The sequence below is a fragment of the Indicator indicator genome, chromosome 2 (assembly GCF_027791375.1).
Source record: "Indicator indicator isolate 239-I01 chromosome 2, UM_Iind_1.1, whole genome shotgun sequence".
NCBI lineage: Eukaryota > Metazoa > Chordata > Aves > Piciformes > Indicatoridae > Indicator > Indicator indicator.
This window is the reverse complement of record NC_072011.1, coordinates 62479084-62495114: the sequence shown is the minus strand read 5'-3', so window position 1 is coordinate 62495114 and position 16031 is coordinate 62479084. Positions and strand designations below refer to the sequence as shown.

The following is a 16031-nucleotide window of genomic DNA, read 5'->3' as shown; positions in this document are numbered from 1 at the left end:
ATTGGTGAGATTTATTGACAATACAGCATTTGGCTACTTATAATAGATGCCTATTCATTGCACACTTGATAATTCACCCAGTAGCTGATTCTCGTTTTCAGTGTTTGTTATACCATTAAGGCTGACTTTATTAGCCTACTTAGGGACATTTAAAAACAATTAACCTTAATTTTTTTTAAGTGGAATGTGGGACTTCAGCTATTAGACTTTGATTCTACTTTAACTGCTCCAGGGTATTGGACACATGGCTCCTGAATTCTGGTTTCTTGTTAAGGCAGGATAACAGGGTGTTCAACAAAGAAACTCAAGGTTTGATTTTTACTTCCATGCACTTGTGGCTTTCCTCATATAGGTAGCCTCATCTATCAAGGAAGTTCTCTTCCTCCTCCTCTGGACTCTGCTCTGGGGAGACCACACCTGGAATACTGTGTCTGGTTTTGGGCTCCCCAGCTCAAGAGAAACAGGGAACTTCTGGGGAGAGTCCAATGGAGAGCTATGGAGATGATTAAGGGACTTGAACATCCTATGAAGAAAGACTGAGAGACCTGGGGCTGTTTAGAAGAGAAGACTGAGAGGGGATCTGATCAATGTCTATAAATATGTGAAGGGTGGCTGTCAAGATGAAGGTACCAGGCTTGTTTCAGTAGTGCCCAGTAAGAGGAGAAGGGACAGTGGATACAAGCTAGAACACAGGAGATTCCATCTCAGCTGGACCACTGGAGCAGGCTGCCCAGGGGGGATTGTGGAGTCTCCTTCTCTGGAGACTTTCAAAACCCACCTGGATGTGTTCCTGTGCAGTTAGAAGATATCTGGAGGTCCTTTCCAATCCCTAACAGTCTGTGATTCTAGTAATTAGCTTTTTGTAATAATTTTGAAATTGTTTTGGGACCAGGCTGTAAATTCATGTTATGGTCAAGCATGGCATTGGTCTCTGCACCTGCAGAGGGAGGATTCATTTCAGAGCATTGCCATAAAAAGAAGAGGGGGGTGGGGGGGAAAGGTAGGTGGCTTTTCAGACTCTGCTTTTTAGGGCTCCAAAATTAGGCATGCATGTCTACAAAGGAAAGCATAGGAAAGGTTTCAAAGCAGATCAAAGTTAAAGAGTTCCCTGATGCTTGAGCTTTGTAGCTCTAAGCCTGCTGGGTGTTCTGCAAGGATCCATTGTCCCCAGCTGCACTCCGAAAGCACAGCCCTGGCTTTGCATGCCTTACGCTGGTGGTGCTTTCAGCAGGGCTTTACAAATTGCCTAATCTAGGCTAGGTCCTTTCTAGAAGCTCTTCAGTCCTTCTAACATTTACATAATGATCTCAATGGTGTAATTCTGGTGTGACAGCATGGTGGAGTTCTTTTCTGACTTGCATTAATGATAGTTACAAGAATAATGGAGTATCAAATGGACTTCATCATCTTTCAGGACTGTGAATGCCATAGATTTCAATGTTTAAAGTATTTCAACACCAGGCTCAGTCCTGCTGTAATCACAGTGGCCTCTCTAGAGCTAGGTGATGCATACATTGGCTTTGTCCTGCTTCAGTAAATATTAACTCATATTTTGGGAACCTAAACAGGGAGCTAGATTCTCCTGAAGACCCACAATTAAAAAAAATAGGAACTTTTCACAGTGGTAGTCTATCAGGATGATACCTTTTTTTTTTTTTTTTCCCTAAAATTTTGATTAAAGCATGATAATGCCCCATGAAAATTCTAAACTAATCAGCTGAAATAAAAAATAGATGAGGATTGCATGAATACTTTATATAAAGGGTAAGAAAGTAATTCTCTGGTTTTGAGGAATTGTGTTAAGAATTTCAGGACCTGCACAGCAGGTAACACCAGGCTGAGTTCCCATTTCTATCCTCTTGCAGACCTTACAATAAGTCAGCACAGCTGAAAGGTGATCCCAAGTAGCCAGGTAAAACCGGTTCTGAGATGATAAAAATGAGGGATGGTCTGACAGTCAGGCTCACTGAGAAGAAATAGACTTCAGAAAACCATTAATTTCCATTTCCTTGTGAAAGGGAATCAGAAGGGGATATCCATGCATGTAACACAGTGGATGGGGTTTCTACAAAAAGAAAATATCATTCTTCAACAGTTATCACTCAGCACAACCAGTATTATCTGATGTCTTGATTATTTATCTGCTTGGTATTTAATAACTGGAAGTTTGAATATTTGTTTTTCTTCTCAGCAGCAAACAAAAAATACAGTATTTCTCCCTACAAAACAACCTGTGGGCTGGAGCACCTCTGCTGTGAGGATAAGCTGAGGGATCAGGGGTTGTTCAGCCTGGAGAAGAGAAGGCTCCAGGAGGACCTTAGAGCTGCCTTCCAATACCTGAAGGGAGCCTACAGGAAGGCTGCAGGGGGACTTTGCATGAGGGTGTCTAGAGACAGCACAAAGGGTTTGAAGCTGAGGGAGAACAGGGTTAGACTGGATCTTTGGAAGAAGTTCTTCAGTACAAGGGTGGTGAGACTTTAGAATAGGCTGCCCAGAGAGGTTGTGGATGCCTCCTCCCTAGGGGTGTTCGAGGCCAGGTTGGATGAAGCCTTGAGTGGCCAAATCTAGTTGGGAGGTGTCCCTCTCCATGGCAGGGGGTTTGGAGTAGAGGATCTCTGAGATCCCTTTCAACTTAAACCATTTTGTGATTCTGTGGTTCTGTGATTTCTTGTGTCTCAGCTATGCTTTCTTGACCTGGCATCTAGTCAGCAGCACACCATGTGAAGCACATATGGTGATGGGCAGGTTGTGTTAATATGTGCAATTGTTTGTGCTCACTGTGTCTGAGTAATTAAATGTGTGAAAGAAAACAATTACCCAGATAAGACCTTATTACTGCAAGGGCTGTAAAACCTCTACTTTTCATTTCCTGAGTGCCATCTGAAGTTTTGTACTCATCTTTGTTGTGATAAAAGGAGATGAGTCCAGGTTAACAAAAACTTTTATATGATATTTTAAGTGATTTTTTTTTTCCTTCATAAAGCATATTCTGTGACCTTTCAAAAAATGATTAAAATGTTGTCTTAGTGCCTGCATGATGGAGTTGTGTATCCCAAAGTCCCAATTTTGTGGCACATTATGAACTAATTAGAAGAGAGACTGTGAGAAGCAATAAAAGGCCATTGAAGTTGCACTGATGGGAGATAGTAGCTGACTCCTTAAATTATCTGTGCAGTATGTGAAGGCTTGCCTTGAATGAGCATGCAGGTACCACCTGTGAAAGCAACCCAGGTCAACCAGGGTCCACAGGCTGTGCTTGAGCATCCTTTGAAAGAGAGGGTAAGATGAGAAATGAAGGCCAAGATGAGAAAGAAAGGTCAAGATGAGACTGTCCACTACCAGTACACAGAAAAGCTCTGGTGACTGGGTCTGGTTTCTTGCTGAGGCAAAAGAGGGGAATTGAGCTCCTGATGGGTGCTTTTCCCCCTAAGGAGCTCCAGAGCTAGCCTGATGCTCTACTTCTGATCTGGGCAGGCAGTTGGAATCCCACAAAGCCTTTGAACATACACCTCAAAGGAGGTTGTAGCGAGGTGGGGGTCAGTCGCTTCTCACAAGTAACTAACTAGCAAGAAGGCAAGAGGAAATGGCCTCAAGTTGCACTGGGGTGGGGTTAGGCTGGATATTAAGGGGTTTTGCTTCAAGAGTTGTCAGGCATTGGAACAGGCTGCCCAGGGAGGTGGTGGAGTCACCATCCCTGGAGGTGTTCAAGAAACCTCTGGACAGGGCACCTTGGGGACATGGTTTAATGGCCACAGTGGTGTGGGGTTGATGGTTGAACTCAGTGATCTTAGAGGACTTTTCCAACCTTAATAATACTATGACACCAGTTGAAGCACTAGAGCCTTCAGCCTGGACACTGTCCTTGTAGCAGTGACAAAGACCTTTCCTGTGCTGACAAGGCTCAGTCCTGTGTGATGAATAGTGACTGACCACCCAATTTTCTCTATTTTCAGGAGATTTGTCCTCACCAAGATGAGAGTCATACCAAAAGGAGCTTTTGCAGGACTTGGTGACCTGGAGAAAATGTAAGGATAATGTCAATGCTTACTGGGAAACATTTATTTTGCTTGAAACAATGGTTTCTGATTTCAGGTCCCCTTATGGCCTGTGAGCAAGCCTCTATCTCTGAGCTTCATGTAGTTTCATCTTTCTGTTTAAAAATACAAAAGAAACATTTTCTATGTTTTTAGCAGCATGTTCCAAAACATTGTTGTCATCAAAGCATTTTTATATCAGCAAGCAGACTGTCTCCAGTGAAAGGACTGGATCAGCAGGGAATGGCATTGCCATTAATAAATACAGTGCCACAGCAGTAGACCATGGGGAAGTGATTGTATTGAGAATTTCACAGAATCACAAATCACAGAATGTTAGGGGTTAGAAGGAACCTCTAAAGATCATCTAGTCCAAACTCCCCTGCCAAAGCAGGGTCAACTAGGACAGGTCACAAAGGAACACATCCAGGCAGGTTTTGAAAGTCTCCAGAGAAGGAGACTCCACAGCCTCTCTGGGCAGCCTGCTCCAGGGCTCTGCCACCCTCACAGCAAAAAAGTTTTTCTTCTGTTCATGTGGGACTTCCTCTCCTCCAGCTTGCACCCATTGCCCCTTGTCCTATCATTGGACATCCCTGAGCAGAGCCTGGCTCTGTCCTCCTAACCCTGCCCTTCCCATCTTTATAAATAGGAATGAGGTCACCCCTCCATCTCCTCTTTTCCAATCTAATGATCCCCAGCTCACTCAGCCTTTCCTTATCAGGGAGACGTTCCACTCCCTTCACAATCTTCATGGTTCTGTGCTGGACTCTTTCAAGCAGTTTCCTGAGGTCCTTCTTGAACTGAGGGGTCTGGAACTGGACACAATATTCCAGATGTGGCCTCACCAGAGCAGGGTAGAGGGGCATGAAAACCTCTCTGGAGCTATTCACCACACCTCTTCTAATTCACCCCAAGATGCCATTGGCCTTCTCTGAAAACTTTCAAAACCTGCCTGGATGTGTTCCTGTTTGATCTGCCCTAGGTGATGCTGCTCTGGCAGGAGTTTGGGTTTGATGATCTTTCGAGTTCCCTTCCAACCCCTAACACTGTGATTCTGTGATAAGCCCAGCAAGCACTGCTGTAGGTGGTCATTTTTCTTGAGAATAGAAGGAAGAAAGTCTTCCTTTTTGTGGCTATGAGTCACCAGTTAGGAATAAAATCAGGTCTACAGCCACAATTTTATTGGCAGTTGCTTCTCTCTAGTCCTGCAGGGTTCCTTTCAGCCTAGTCCTTATGGAAAATCATTGAGCTCTCTGGACTATGAAGTGGGTTGCAAAGTGCACTGAAAGCTGCTTCAGTTACCTTTAATTACTCAGAAGCCATATGTCAGATATGTATGAAGGCGGTGATCACATAGAATAGGATGCCTCTAAGTGATTTATTAACCAAATAAATAACTAATCCATGGAAAAGAGCTTAACTTGAAAATATATGTCTCTGTTACTAATAATCCATGGAGAAGAAATTTGGGGCAGACAGTTTACAGCAAAAAAAAAAAAAACCACCTTTGAAAAATAGAAGTGTGGTAAATATGTAAATGAGACCAACTGCCATCAATATTGCAAACAGATACAACCTGAAATAGCTCACAAATCCTAAGCCTAACCCCTAAAACATTCATCAGAAATAGTCATCATAATGTAGAGACAGAAAAGTTTGTAATCAACTGATAGATTTGCATATAAAAACACAGCCTTTGTATAGAAGCTTTTCTATTTTTTTTTTCACTCTTGCAAGATCGTGCAGGGAAAGGCAGATGAAAGCAAATTTTGGTCTATTTAAAGAAAACAGCTATTAATAATGTGATGTCTCCATATGGTAGGTTGTGGATAGCTTGATGTATACAAATGAGATACTTCAATGCAGTACAGGCTTGTGCTCACCTAGAACTAAGCAGAATTCTTGAGGGTGTTACTGGTCATTGCCCTACATCTACCTGAAAGAAGGTTGTGGTGAGGTGGGGATTGGTCTCTCCTCCCCAGTATCAAGTGACAGAAAGAGAGGAAATGGATTCCAGTTGCACCATAGAAGGTTTAGATTAGATATTGGGGGGAAAAAGAACTTACTGAAAAAGCAGTCAGGCATTGGAACCTAGGGTAATGGTGGAGTCACCATCCCTGGAGGTGTTCAAGAAATGTGTGGCCATGGCACTTTGGGGCATGGTTTAATGGCCATGGTGGTGTTGGTTGATGGTTGGACTCAATGATCTTGAAGGTGTCTAAAGAAGACCAGTGTTTCATACAGTCCAACATAGGATTTTTATCATTCCCAGATTGTTTCTAACTGTGACTCTGAGAACAAGGTCAGATTTAAAGCCCAGACATTCCGGAGAATGTTGGTCTTTGGAATCATCTGCTAAGGATGACCTGGTTGAAAACAAGTTAAATCAGAGATGAGTCCTCTGTCAGCATCTTAACTCTGTTGTATTTATGCTCAAAATGAATTAAGGCTTTTGGACGCAATGACCAAAACTTTCTATGGTCTTCAAAGAAAAATCATTCAATAACATTTTCAACATTCCTGCTTTCCCTTTCTCTCTTAGTTTCCTTCTAAACACCCAAAGAGCTGAGAGCTTTGAACAGATAGATGTGTTTTTCCACAAAATGTCAAATACTTCCAGCTATTTCTAGTCAGGCTTCAGTCACAGTATCCAGGGAAGGTCCTGGTTGGTTCCCATTTGGACTTTCCAGAATGGACTCATAAAGTGTGACCTGGAAATGTCAGCATGGAGCACTTGATCTGCCCTCCCTTGTGAAGCTCCAGGTTTAGTTACCAAGTCAAAATCTTTTGGTTTTTATATGCTGGAGTTTTCTTTTTTTGCCCTTTTTTTTTTTTTCCCCTTTTCATTTGCTTTTAATATGGCAAAATGCAATCTGGAATTTTACTTGGTGAAATTGTCACTGGGATAATTTTGCCATTTGGAAGGTTCTTTTGAGAGAATAAGAGACCATTTGAACATTCTCTAGCTCATTGCTTTCTTCTCATCCATCTAAATTTCTTCAGCTACTCCAAACCCATGAAATGTCCATTCTGAAGACTGTCATACAGAGGAACAACACTTCCCAAGCACGTTCTAAGAGGAAGACCCTTCTTTTCTTCTTAAATAGAATGTTTCATGTTATGAAATAAATTGACAGGCTCTAAGCATCTGAAATCTCTCTTACTAAATGTGCAACATGAATTTTCTTATCCAAAACTGCTTCAGAAAGCCACAGATGTGAGGAACAGCCTAACCATCTTATTGCTAGCAGTTCTCCAACTTCTGCACACCTCTTGCTTCGTGTTAATCTAACAAATGGATATCTAGGGAAGCAGATTAGTTTTTCTCAATACATTTAGTCTGCTCCAAGGTTTTAGCCAACTGGAACGTGGCAGCTCACCTGGACTCCTGCTCAATCAACCTGTTCACACTCCCAGAACTAATTAACCCCCCAGTTACTAAATTAAAAAGGAGCCTTGTGCAGGCACATACCTGACAAAATCAATTCAACGTGCTCTGCATCTGCTGCGTCATCTTCAACCTATGTGGAATTGCTTAATTTGGAGGAGAGACAGTCTGAAGCAGTATTGAAGTCTCCCTTTTTCTCTTGCTAAGTTTCCTCTTTTTACTACAAGGTAGCAAAGCAGATTTGTGCAGGTTGGTCTGGCAAGATCTGATTCCAACATCAGATTTATAGGAACTTTTGCCTGATTGCCTCACCATATGCAGGCCAAACAGGCTTCACGTTTGTACCCTGAGGCACAAGAGAAGTCACCTTCAGTTATTTATTCTGTTGGACTACGATATGCATATAATATGTGCATATAGTATGCCTATGTATATTATATATGTATGCACCAGTACAGATTAGGGATTGACCTGCTGCAGAGCAGCTCTGTGGAGAAAGACCTTGGAGTGTTGGTGGACAATAAGTTATCCATGTGCCAGCAATGTGCTCTTGTGGCCAAGAAGGCCAATGGTATCCTGGGGTGCTTTAAGAATAGTGTGGCCATCAGGTCTAGGGAGATTCTCCTCCCCCTTTATTTGTCCTAATGAGGCCTCATCTGGAGTATTGTGTCCAATTCTGGGCTCTGCAGCTTCTCTATTTTTTCTTGCACAGTATCATGTGCTGCCTCATTTGGTATGTGAAAGGCTGTGATTAAATAAGATCATTAAAGCTATTCTGAGAAAATGGCTAGGATTCAGTGTAACCAAGACATTTGGAAATTGGTTTTAGGCAGGAGTTCCTTCCTATCTCTTTGTTTTCACCCTTTGGGTAAATCTGCTTTTTATGTTTTTGCAAGAGGCAAAATCTGGATTTGCAGGCTCTGCTATGACATAGAAGTTAAATAGTGATCGTTTCCAAAATATTTGTCTATGGTAAAAGCAGGGATCAGGCCATTCTCTATGCCAAATTATGTACTGAGTAAGTAACAATCATACTTTGATAATAAATACTCCAGGCTATGTTCTCTAGGTGCAACTCCATGGAGATTAAATTCTAATTTACATTATAGGAAGTTATGTGCAATATTCTGCATCTTAAGGACAGGGCATGAAAATAACTATACTACTTAATGCATTTAAATGAGTCTAAATATGCATTTTCTCTCAGGGAAACAGAGAACTAGAGTTCAAAAACACTCAGGTGAGTAACCAGCATGAGCAAAGAAATTCAAAGTTCAGGCTGACATCCTAAAAAAAGTGTTTTAATGGGACCACTGTGGTGGTATGAATACATTGGAAGCCCAGTGTGTTCTTGATTCAGTTTCTTCATAGAATCATAGAATGGTCTGGGATTGAAAGGACCTCCAAAGGTGATCTAGTCCAACCCCCTCAGCAGTAAGCACTAGATCAGGTTGCTCAGAGCCCTGTCAAGCCTCACCTTGAGTATTTCCTGAGATGGGGCCCCAACCACCTCCCTGGGCAACCTGTTCCAGTGTTCCACCACCTTCTTCATTGAAAGCAGAAGCTATGCCTTATGTTCTAAACAGAAAAGTAGTGAAAGGACACTTTGTTGCATCATCATAGAATCACAGAATTGTTCTGATTGGAAAAGACCTTTAAGATCATGGAGTCCAACCATAGATCTAACACCACCACAGCCATTAAACCATGTCCCACCTGGGGACACCTGGCATTCTGCTTGGTGGAAGAGACCTTACACTTGCCAAAAAAAAAAATTTAAAAATTGAGGTGGGCTTTTATTATCCATGTCAGTAAGTCACTGCTGATGTCAAAGAGCAGAGCTTTTAATTACAGCTTTGTTAGATTTCAATAAGTGCTCAACCCAGTCTCAATCTTTTGGTAACACTTGGGTGGAACAAAAAATGATAAATAAAATAAAAACCCTTAAAAGAAGAAGCTAGAAAATGTAAAATCAATTCATAGTGTCCATATCAACATGTGTTATTTTTTCTGTTAAAAAAAAAAAGTCCCAGAATTCAGGCTACTATTTGCTTTTTTTAATTGAAATATGTTACAGGACAAGAAAAGAAGTATTCTACAATTCTTTCTGTGTAGTTTGGTATCTTGATGCTTGCTTGCTTTAATTAAAGAGATTTAGAAAGGAAGGGGGGAGGGTGGGAGGAAGAAAAGAGAATGCATTCTGCAATTATTTCCTGTTGTTGAATAAGAACAAATTTGGTCATAATGAACTCTTAGCAGAATCTTCATTCACTAACTGCATTGGCATGAAGCCAGTGTTAGAGGCTGAAGTATTTAATGCAAGAATCATCTTGGACATAATTTCTGGTCCCTGCTTTACAGCTTTCTAGACAGAGAGACAGACAAAGGAAAAAAAAAAAAAAGAGGGAAATCCACTTTTCTGAATGTATGCTAAATGCTCTCATGCCTCTCCCCAGAGACAAACTGTTCAGGTTCCCTGAATTCATCAAAGATGAAACGTGGGCAAATGCTTCTGTGAGTTCTCCCTCTTCTTTAGGAGGAAACTTCAATCCAGCGTTCTTCTGCCTTCCTCTGCACAAAGAAATCAGATAAAATTGAGTGCAGACTAAAATCAAATAGCTCTTACACATGTGTGGGGGGCTCTGAGGTAGCCTCATGTGTTTAAAATGAGATTTGAGGGTGAGATGCAGAGTTCTCAGCTCAGCGGTGAGAAACACCTCTCCAGATGAAAATGTTCCAATGAGAAAGACTTTTTGTCCTCAGCTACTGTTTCTCAACGGGTTTGCCCTGCCCTTAAACCATTTTCTGGACCTTCTCTACCAATACTAGAGCAGGATGCTGGGCCAGGTGGGCTGCATGCTGTGGTTATTCCTGGGGAGATACTTGGTAGATATTTGCTTCCTTTGAATCACTCCATTTTTGCAAGGCAGCTTCACACTAAGTCTTTGCATCAGAGGCATGAGGCTGATTATTGCAACTGATAAACATAGCAAGAAGCCTCAGATTTGATAATTATCCCATGGTGCAGAATTAATACCATAATCTTTCCTCTTTTCTCTTGTGGGGTATGCTTTATGCATACTGAAGAGGCAGGATTAATACATCCACTTACCAGCCAGCTTTCTGAGATTCATCTCTAGTGATTTTGGGTGGGTTTTTTGCTTCAAGAGAGGCCATAAACAGTGTTGTAAAATGCAAGCTGGCTGCTGGCAGAGACAGTTTTTTCCTCCTGCACACATGTCACTTCTTCAGTTTTCATCTCTTCCTTCCAGGAGCTTCACTCTATTTTAAAGCAAAGTTCAAGTTGTATTTTAATTTGAGATTCTTCTACTTTAAACTGGAATCAGTGACCATGTAAGTTGAGAAGAGAAGACTCTTGGGGGACCTTATAACTGCCTCCCAGTACCTGAAGGGAACCTACAGGAAGGCCACAGAGGGACTTTTCTTAAAGGTGTTCACCAACAGGACAAGGGGAAATGGATTTCAATTGGTTTAGGTTGGAGCTTAGGAAGAAATTCTTCACTATGAAGGTGGTGAGACTCTGGAATGGATTGTCCAGAGAGGTTGTGGATGCCTCCTCCCCGGAGATGTTCAATGCCCAGGTTAGATAGGGTCTTGAGTAACCTGGTCTAAGCTGTCCCTGCCCATGACAAGGAGGTTGGATTACATGATGTCGAAGGTCTCTTCCAGCCTAGGTCATTCTATGATTCTTAAACTGAGTAATACATTTATGAAACTTCCCTATTGACATCAGAAAATGAAATGAGAACTCAGAGTAGCTGGTTCTAATTGGATTTTACATTTCCAAATGTAATTTGTGGCAAAAGGTGTTTCTTCTCACGATGCTTCAGACTATTTCTCTGATCTAAGTAATTCCATTTTTTTTGATAAAACTAATGGCTGGAAAGCTGTCTGGCAGAAAGGGACCTGGGGATTCTAATGGACAAGCAGCTGAATATGAGCCAGCAGTGTGCTAAGGAGGCAGTGGCCAAGAAAGCCAATGGCATTCTGGCTGGGATTAGAAATGTGGTGTCCAGCAGGAGTAGAGAGAGGATTGTCCCCTGGTACTCAGCTCTGGTGAGGCCACACCTTGAGTATTGAGTATTGTGTCCAGTTTTGAGCAGAGAGTGGTGGTGAATGGTGCCACATCCAGCTGGCAGCCTGTCACTAGTGGTGTCCCCCAGGGATCAGTGTTGGGCCCCATCCTGTTCAATATCTTTATTGATGATCTGGATGAGGGGATTGAGTCCATCATCAGTAAATTTGCAGATGACACCAAGCTGGGAGCAGGTGTTGATCTGTTAGAAGGTAGAAGGGCTCTGCAGAGGGACCTTGCCAGGCTGGACAGATGGGCAGAGTCCAACAGGATGGCATTCAACAAATCCAAGTGCTGGGTGTTGCACTTTGGCCACAACAACCCCATGCAGAGCTACAGGCTGGGGTCAGAGTGGCTGGAGAGCAGCCAGGTGGAAAGGGACCTGGGGGTACTGGTTGACAGCAGCTGAACAGGAGCCAGCAGTGTGCCCAGGTGGCCAAGAGAGCCAATGGCATCCTGGCCTGCATCAGGCATAGTGTGGCCAGCAGGAGCAGGGAGGTCATTGTACCCCTGTACACAGCTCTGGTTAGGCCACACCTTGAGTACTGTGTCCAGTTCTGGGCCCCTCAGTTTAGGAAAGATGTTGAATTGCTGGAGCATGTCCAGAGAAGGGCAATGAGGCTGGGGAGAGGCCTTGAGCACAAGCCCTATGAGGAGAGGCTGAGGGAGCTGGGACTGTTTAGCCTGGAGAAGAGGAGGCTCAGGGGAGACCTCATTGCTGTCTACAACTACCTGAAGGGAGGTTGTAGCCAGGAGGGGGTTGGTCTCTTCTCCCAGGCAACCAGCACCAGAACAAGAGGACACAGTCTCAAGCTGTGCCAGGGGAGGTTTAGACTCGAGATGAGGAGAAAGTTCTTCACAGAGAGAGTGGTTGGCCATTGGAATGGGCTGCCCAGGGAGGTGGTGGAGTCACCATCCCTGGAGGTGTTCAAGAGGGGATTGGACGTGGCACTTGGTGCCATGGTTTAGATAGTCATGAGGTGTAGGGTGACAGGTTGGACTCGATGATCCTTGAGGTCTCTTCCAGCCTTCTTGATTCTATGATTCTATGATTCTAAGAGAGACAGTGCAGACGAGGGCAAGGAAGCTGGGGAAGGGCCTGGAGAATAAATCTGATGAGGAGTGACTGAAGGAGCTGGGGATGGTTAGCTCGAAAAAGAGGAGGCTGAGGGGAGACCTCATTGCTGTCTACAACTACCTGAAATGACCTTGTGGAGAGGTTGGTGCTGGTCTCTTCTCACAGGTAATTAGTGACAGAACAAGAGGGAACAGCCTCAAGCTTTGCTTTGACTGGGTAGGTTTAGACTGGATATTAGAAAAATTCTTCCCATCAAGAGTGGTCAGGCATTGGAATGTGCTGCCCAGGGAGGTGGTGGAGTCACCCTCCCTGGAAGTGTCTAAGAAAAGACTGGATGAGGCACTTAGTGCCATGGTTTAGTTGATTAGATGGTGTTGGGTGATAGGTTGGACTGGATGATCTCAGAGGTCTTTTCCAGTGTGGCTGATTCTGTGATTCTGAGTGTGGTTATCGGTTGGAGTTGGTAACCCTGAGAGTCTTTTTCAACCAGAACAGTTTTGTGATTGTGTGAAGGAAGTGTGGCACCAGATCAGTCTTGATAATTTACTTTCAGGAGGATTTCAGAAACACCTTCCCCACATACATTTTATCTTGCTTTTCTGTTGCTTTTAAGAATCATGTTAGTGGGGTTGGCACCCTGCAATGAAGGATGGTTTCCCATTGCTCTGTGAATGCTGATGGAAACCTCAGTGTTTACAGAAAACAAATGTTAAGATGAAGGCAAGACATTCATTTTCCAAGCAGGAGATGCTGATTCTCTGACAACATTATATTGCATGGCCTTTTTTCCTCTTCTGACAAATGACTGATGTGGGTTTAATCATTAGTTTAATGGTTGCTTTCCTCAGTGGAGAGGCAGCTGAGCATTTTATCATTATTAGTGAGCTGCATTTTGATTTTTCTATGAACAATGCTGCTGCTCCCTATTCATCCCAGGTGTAAAACCAGGCATTCTTTGTGCCCATTATTTGTTTTGTGACCAAGCCAAGAACAATTTGCTTACAAAATACTGGAATATTTGTTTTGATTTCTTGAGTAGTAACCTGGTTTTGGTGAAAGCTTCCACATATGTCTTTGAGTCTTTAATAATAAGTAAGAGTGGGGTGTACCTTTTGTGAGTAAACTACTTCCTGAATCATAGAATTGTTAGGGTTGGAAGGGACCTCAAGGATCATCCAGTTCCAACCCCCTTGCCATGGGTAGGGACACCTCACACTAGATCAGGTTGCTCACAGCCACGTCCAGCCTGGCTGCAAAAGCCTCCAGGGTTGAGGCTTCTACCACCTCCCTGGACAACCTGTTCCAGTTCCAGTCTCACCACCCTCATGGGGAAGAACTTCTTCCTAACATCCAGTCTGAATCTACCCTTCTCTAGCTTTGATCCATTCCCCTGAGTCCTAGCACTACCTGACACCCTAAGAAGTCTGTCCCCAGCTTTCTTGTAGGCCCCCTTAAGATACTGGAAGGCCACAAGAAGGTCTCTCTTTGGAGCCTTTTCTTCTCCAGACTGAACAACCCCAACTCTCTCACTCTGTCTCCATAGCAGAGGAGCTCCAGCCCTCTGATCATCCTCATGGTCCTTCTCTGGACACGTTCCAGCAGGTCCAGATCTTCCTTGTAATAGGGGCTCCAGAACTGGACACAGTACTCCTAGTGTAGAGGGCTGTAGAGGGGGAGAATCTTTTCCTCGATCTGCTGTTAAACAAGGCTGGTCCCAGTGCTGATCCGTGAGGAACTCCATTTGTCACTGGCCTCCGCTTGGGTGTGGACCCATTGACAGCCACTCTTTGGGTGCAGCCATCAAGCCAGTTCTCTATCTACTGAGTGGTTCATCCATAAAACCCATACTGCTTAACTAATTACTTCTCTTTCATTTTGAATGAGATTCTCTGAGGATGTGGGTTTTAGATTGATTTTCCACTTTTTTAATTTGTAAGTGCTGAATATTTAGGATTTTGGCTTTCCTCATCTGTGCAGTGAGAAAAGGGTGGAGTACGACAGGGTGAAAAGGATTTGCTTTTTTGTTACTTCTGTTCCCAAATAGTTAATGTCCTTTAGGAAAACTGGCAGCATCAGAGCTCACTGGAGGAAGAGAGGTTGTGTATTCCCTTTGAGGGCTAATGGGTATGTTTGGAGGCGAGAAGCTTTGAGGTGCTACTAGTGACAGGAGGTTTCCAGATGAGAGGATAGTGCACTGAAGAGCAGGGAGCAGCCTCAGGGGTCATGAAAAGGGTTTTGCAGAGGTTGGAGGAGTTTATTGCCACTTGGAATAAGCCATTTGAGGAACTCCAAAGGCACTGGTTGTCAGGGTAGGGGGACATATAAATTCTTATCAGTTCTCTTCCAATATCCTTTAAGGATTTTCTGTTGTAAATTTCATTATCCTCATTTCTTTTCTAATAAAAACTGCCTTTATTGAGCTTAGAATCATAAAATCACAGAATGGTCCAGGTCGGAAGGGACCTCCAAAGGTTATCCAGTCTGACCTCCCTGCAGTCAGTAGGGACATCCCCAACTAGATCAGGCTGCCCAGGGCCTCATCAAACCTCACCTTGAATGTCTCCAGGCAAGGGGCCTCAACCACATCCCTGGGCAACCTTTCCCAGTGTTCCATCACCCTAATAGTGAAGAACTTGTCCCTAACATCCAATCTAAATCTGCTCTTCTCTAGTTTGAAGCCATTGCCCTTTGTCCTATCACTGCAGGCCTTTGTAAACAGTCTCTCTCCATCCTTCCTGTAGCCCCCTTCAGGTACTGGAAGGCTGCTATCAGGTCTCCCTGCAGCCTCTTCTTTTCCAGGCTGAACACCCCCAGCTCCCTCAGCCTATCCTCATAGCAGAGCTGCTCCAACCCCCTGATCATTTTCATGGCCCTCCTCTGGACCCACTCCATCAGGTCCATGTCCTTCCTCTGTGGAGGGCTTAAAATCCTTTAATTCTTCTTTGGGCTGTTTTGTGCAGAGGAAGATCAAGACATATGTCTCAAGCTCCTGGCTTGAAGGGGCATCATACAGCTCTGATCAGACTGTCATGTCATTACATCTTCACCTTATGCTGCATCTTGGCTCCTCTCTTCCCTGAGCCCAACCTTCTCTTTGGGGACACGGGGCCGGGAGCCAGGCTGAGCTGAGGCTGAAGGATCAGCCACAGCAGAGAGATAACCTCTAGAGGGGAACAGAGGAGAGGCAGCACGTTTTGCAGAGACAAGTAATTATGGATCACAGTTGTTCTGTGGCAGCCACGTGCCCAGGCATAACTGACAGTACACACTGTTTATTTAAAAATAAGCTTGATTCTGCCTGTGTGCCTCAGTGGCAATCTTAGACGTGCTAACAAGTCAAGTGGCTTTTCACAAGCCTTCATCTGTCTGTACCAAGGAGCCTGTTTTGTATTCCCAGGACCCAGAGTGCATCTGAATAGCACATTATGTTTTCAT

At 43.7% G+C, this 16031-nt stretch overlaps 1 protein-coding gene across 1 annotated transcript in view; it reads left to right on the top strand.

The window, feature by feature from the left end:
* The window catches only part of FSHR (follicle stimulating hormone receptor), a 98379-nt gene that overhangs the window by 32803 nt on the left and 49545 nt on the right, over nucleotides 1–16031 (top strand). The window contains exon 2 of the mRNA XM_054395296.1: nucleotides 3954–4025. Coding sequence (XP_054251271.1) covers nucleotides 3954–4025 — 72 coding nt within the window. The remainder of the gene's footprint in view (nucleotides 1–3953; nucleotides 4026–16031) is intronic.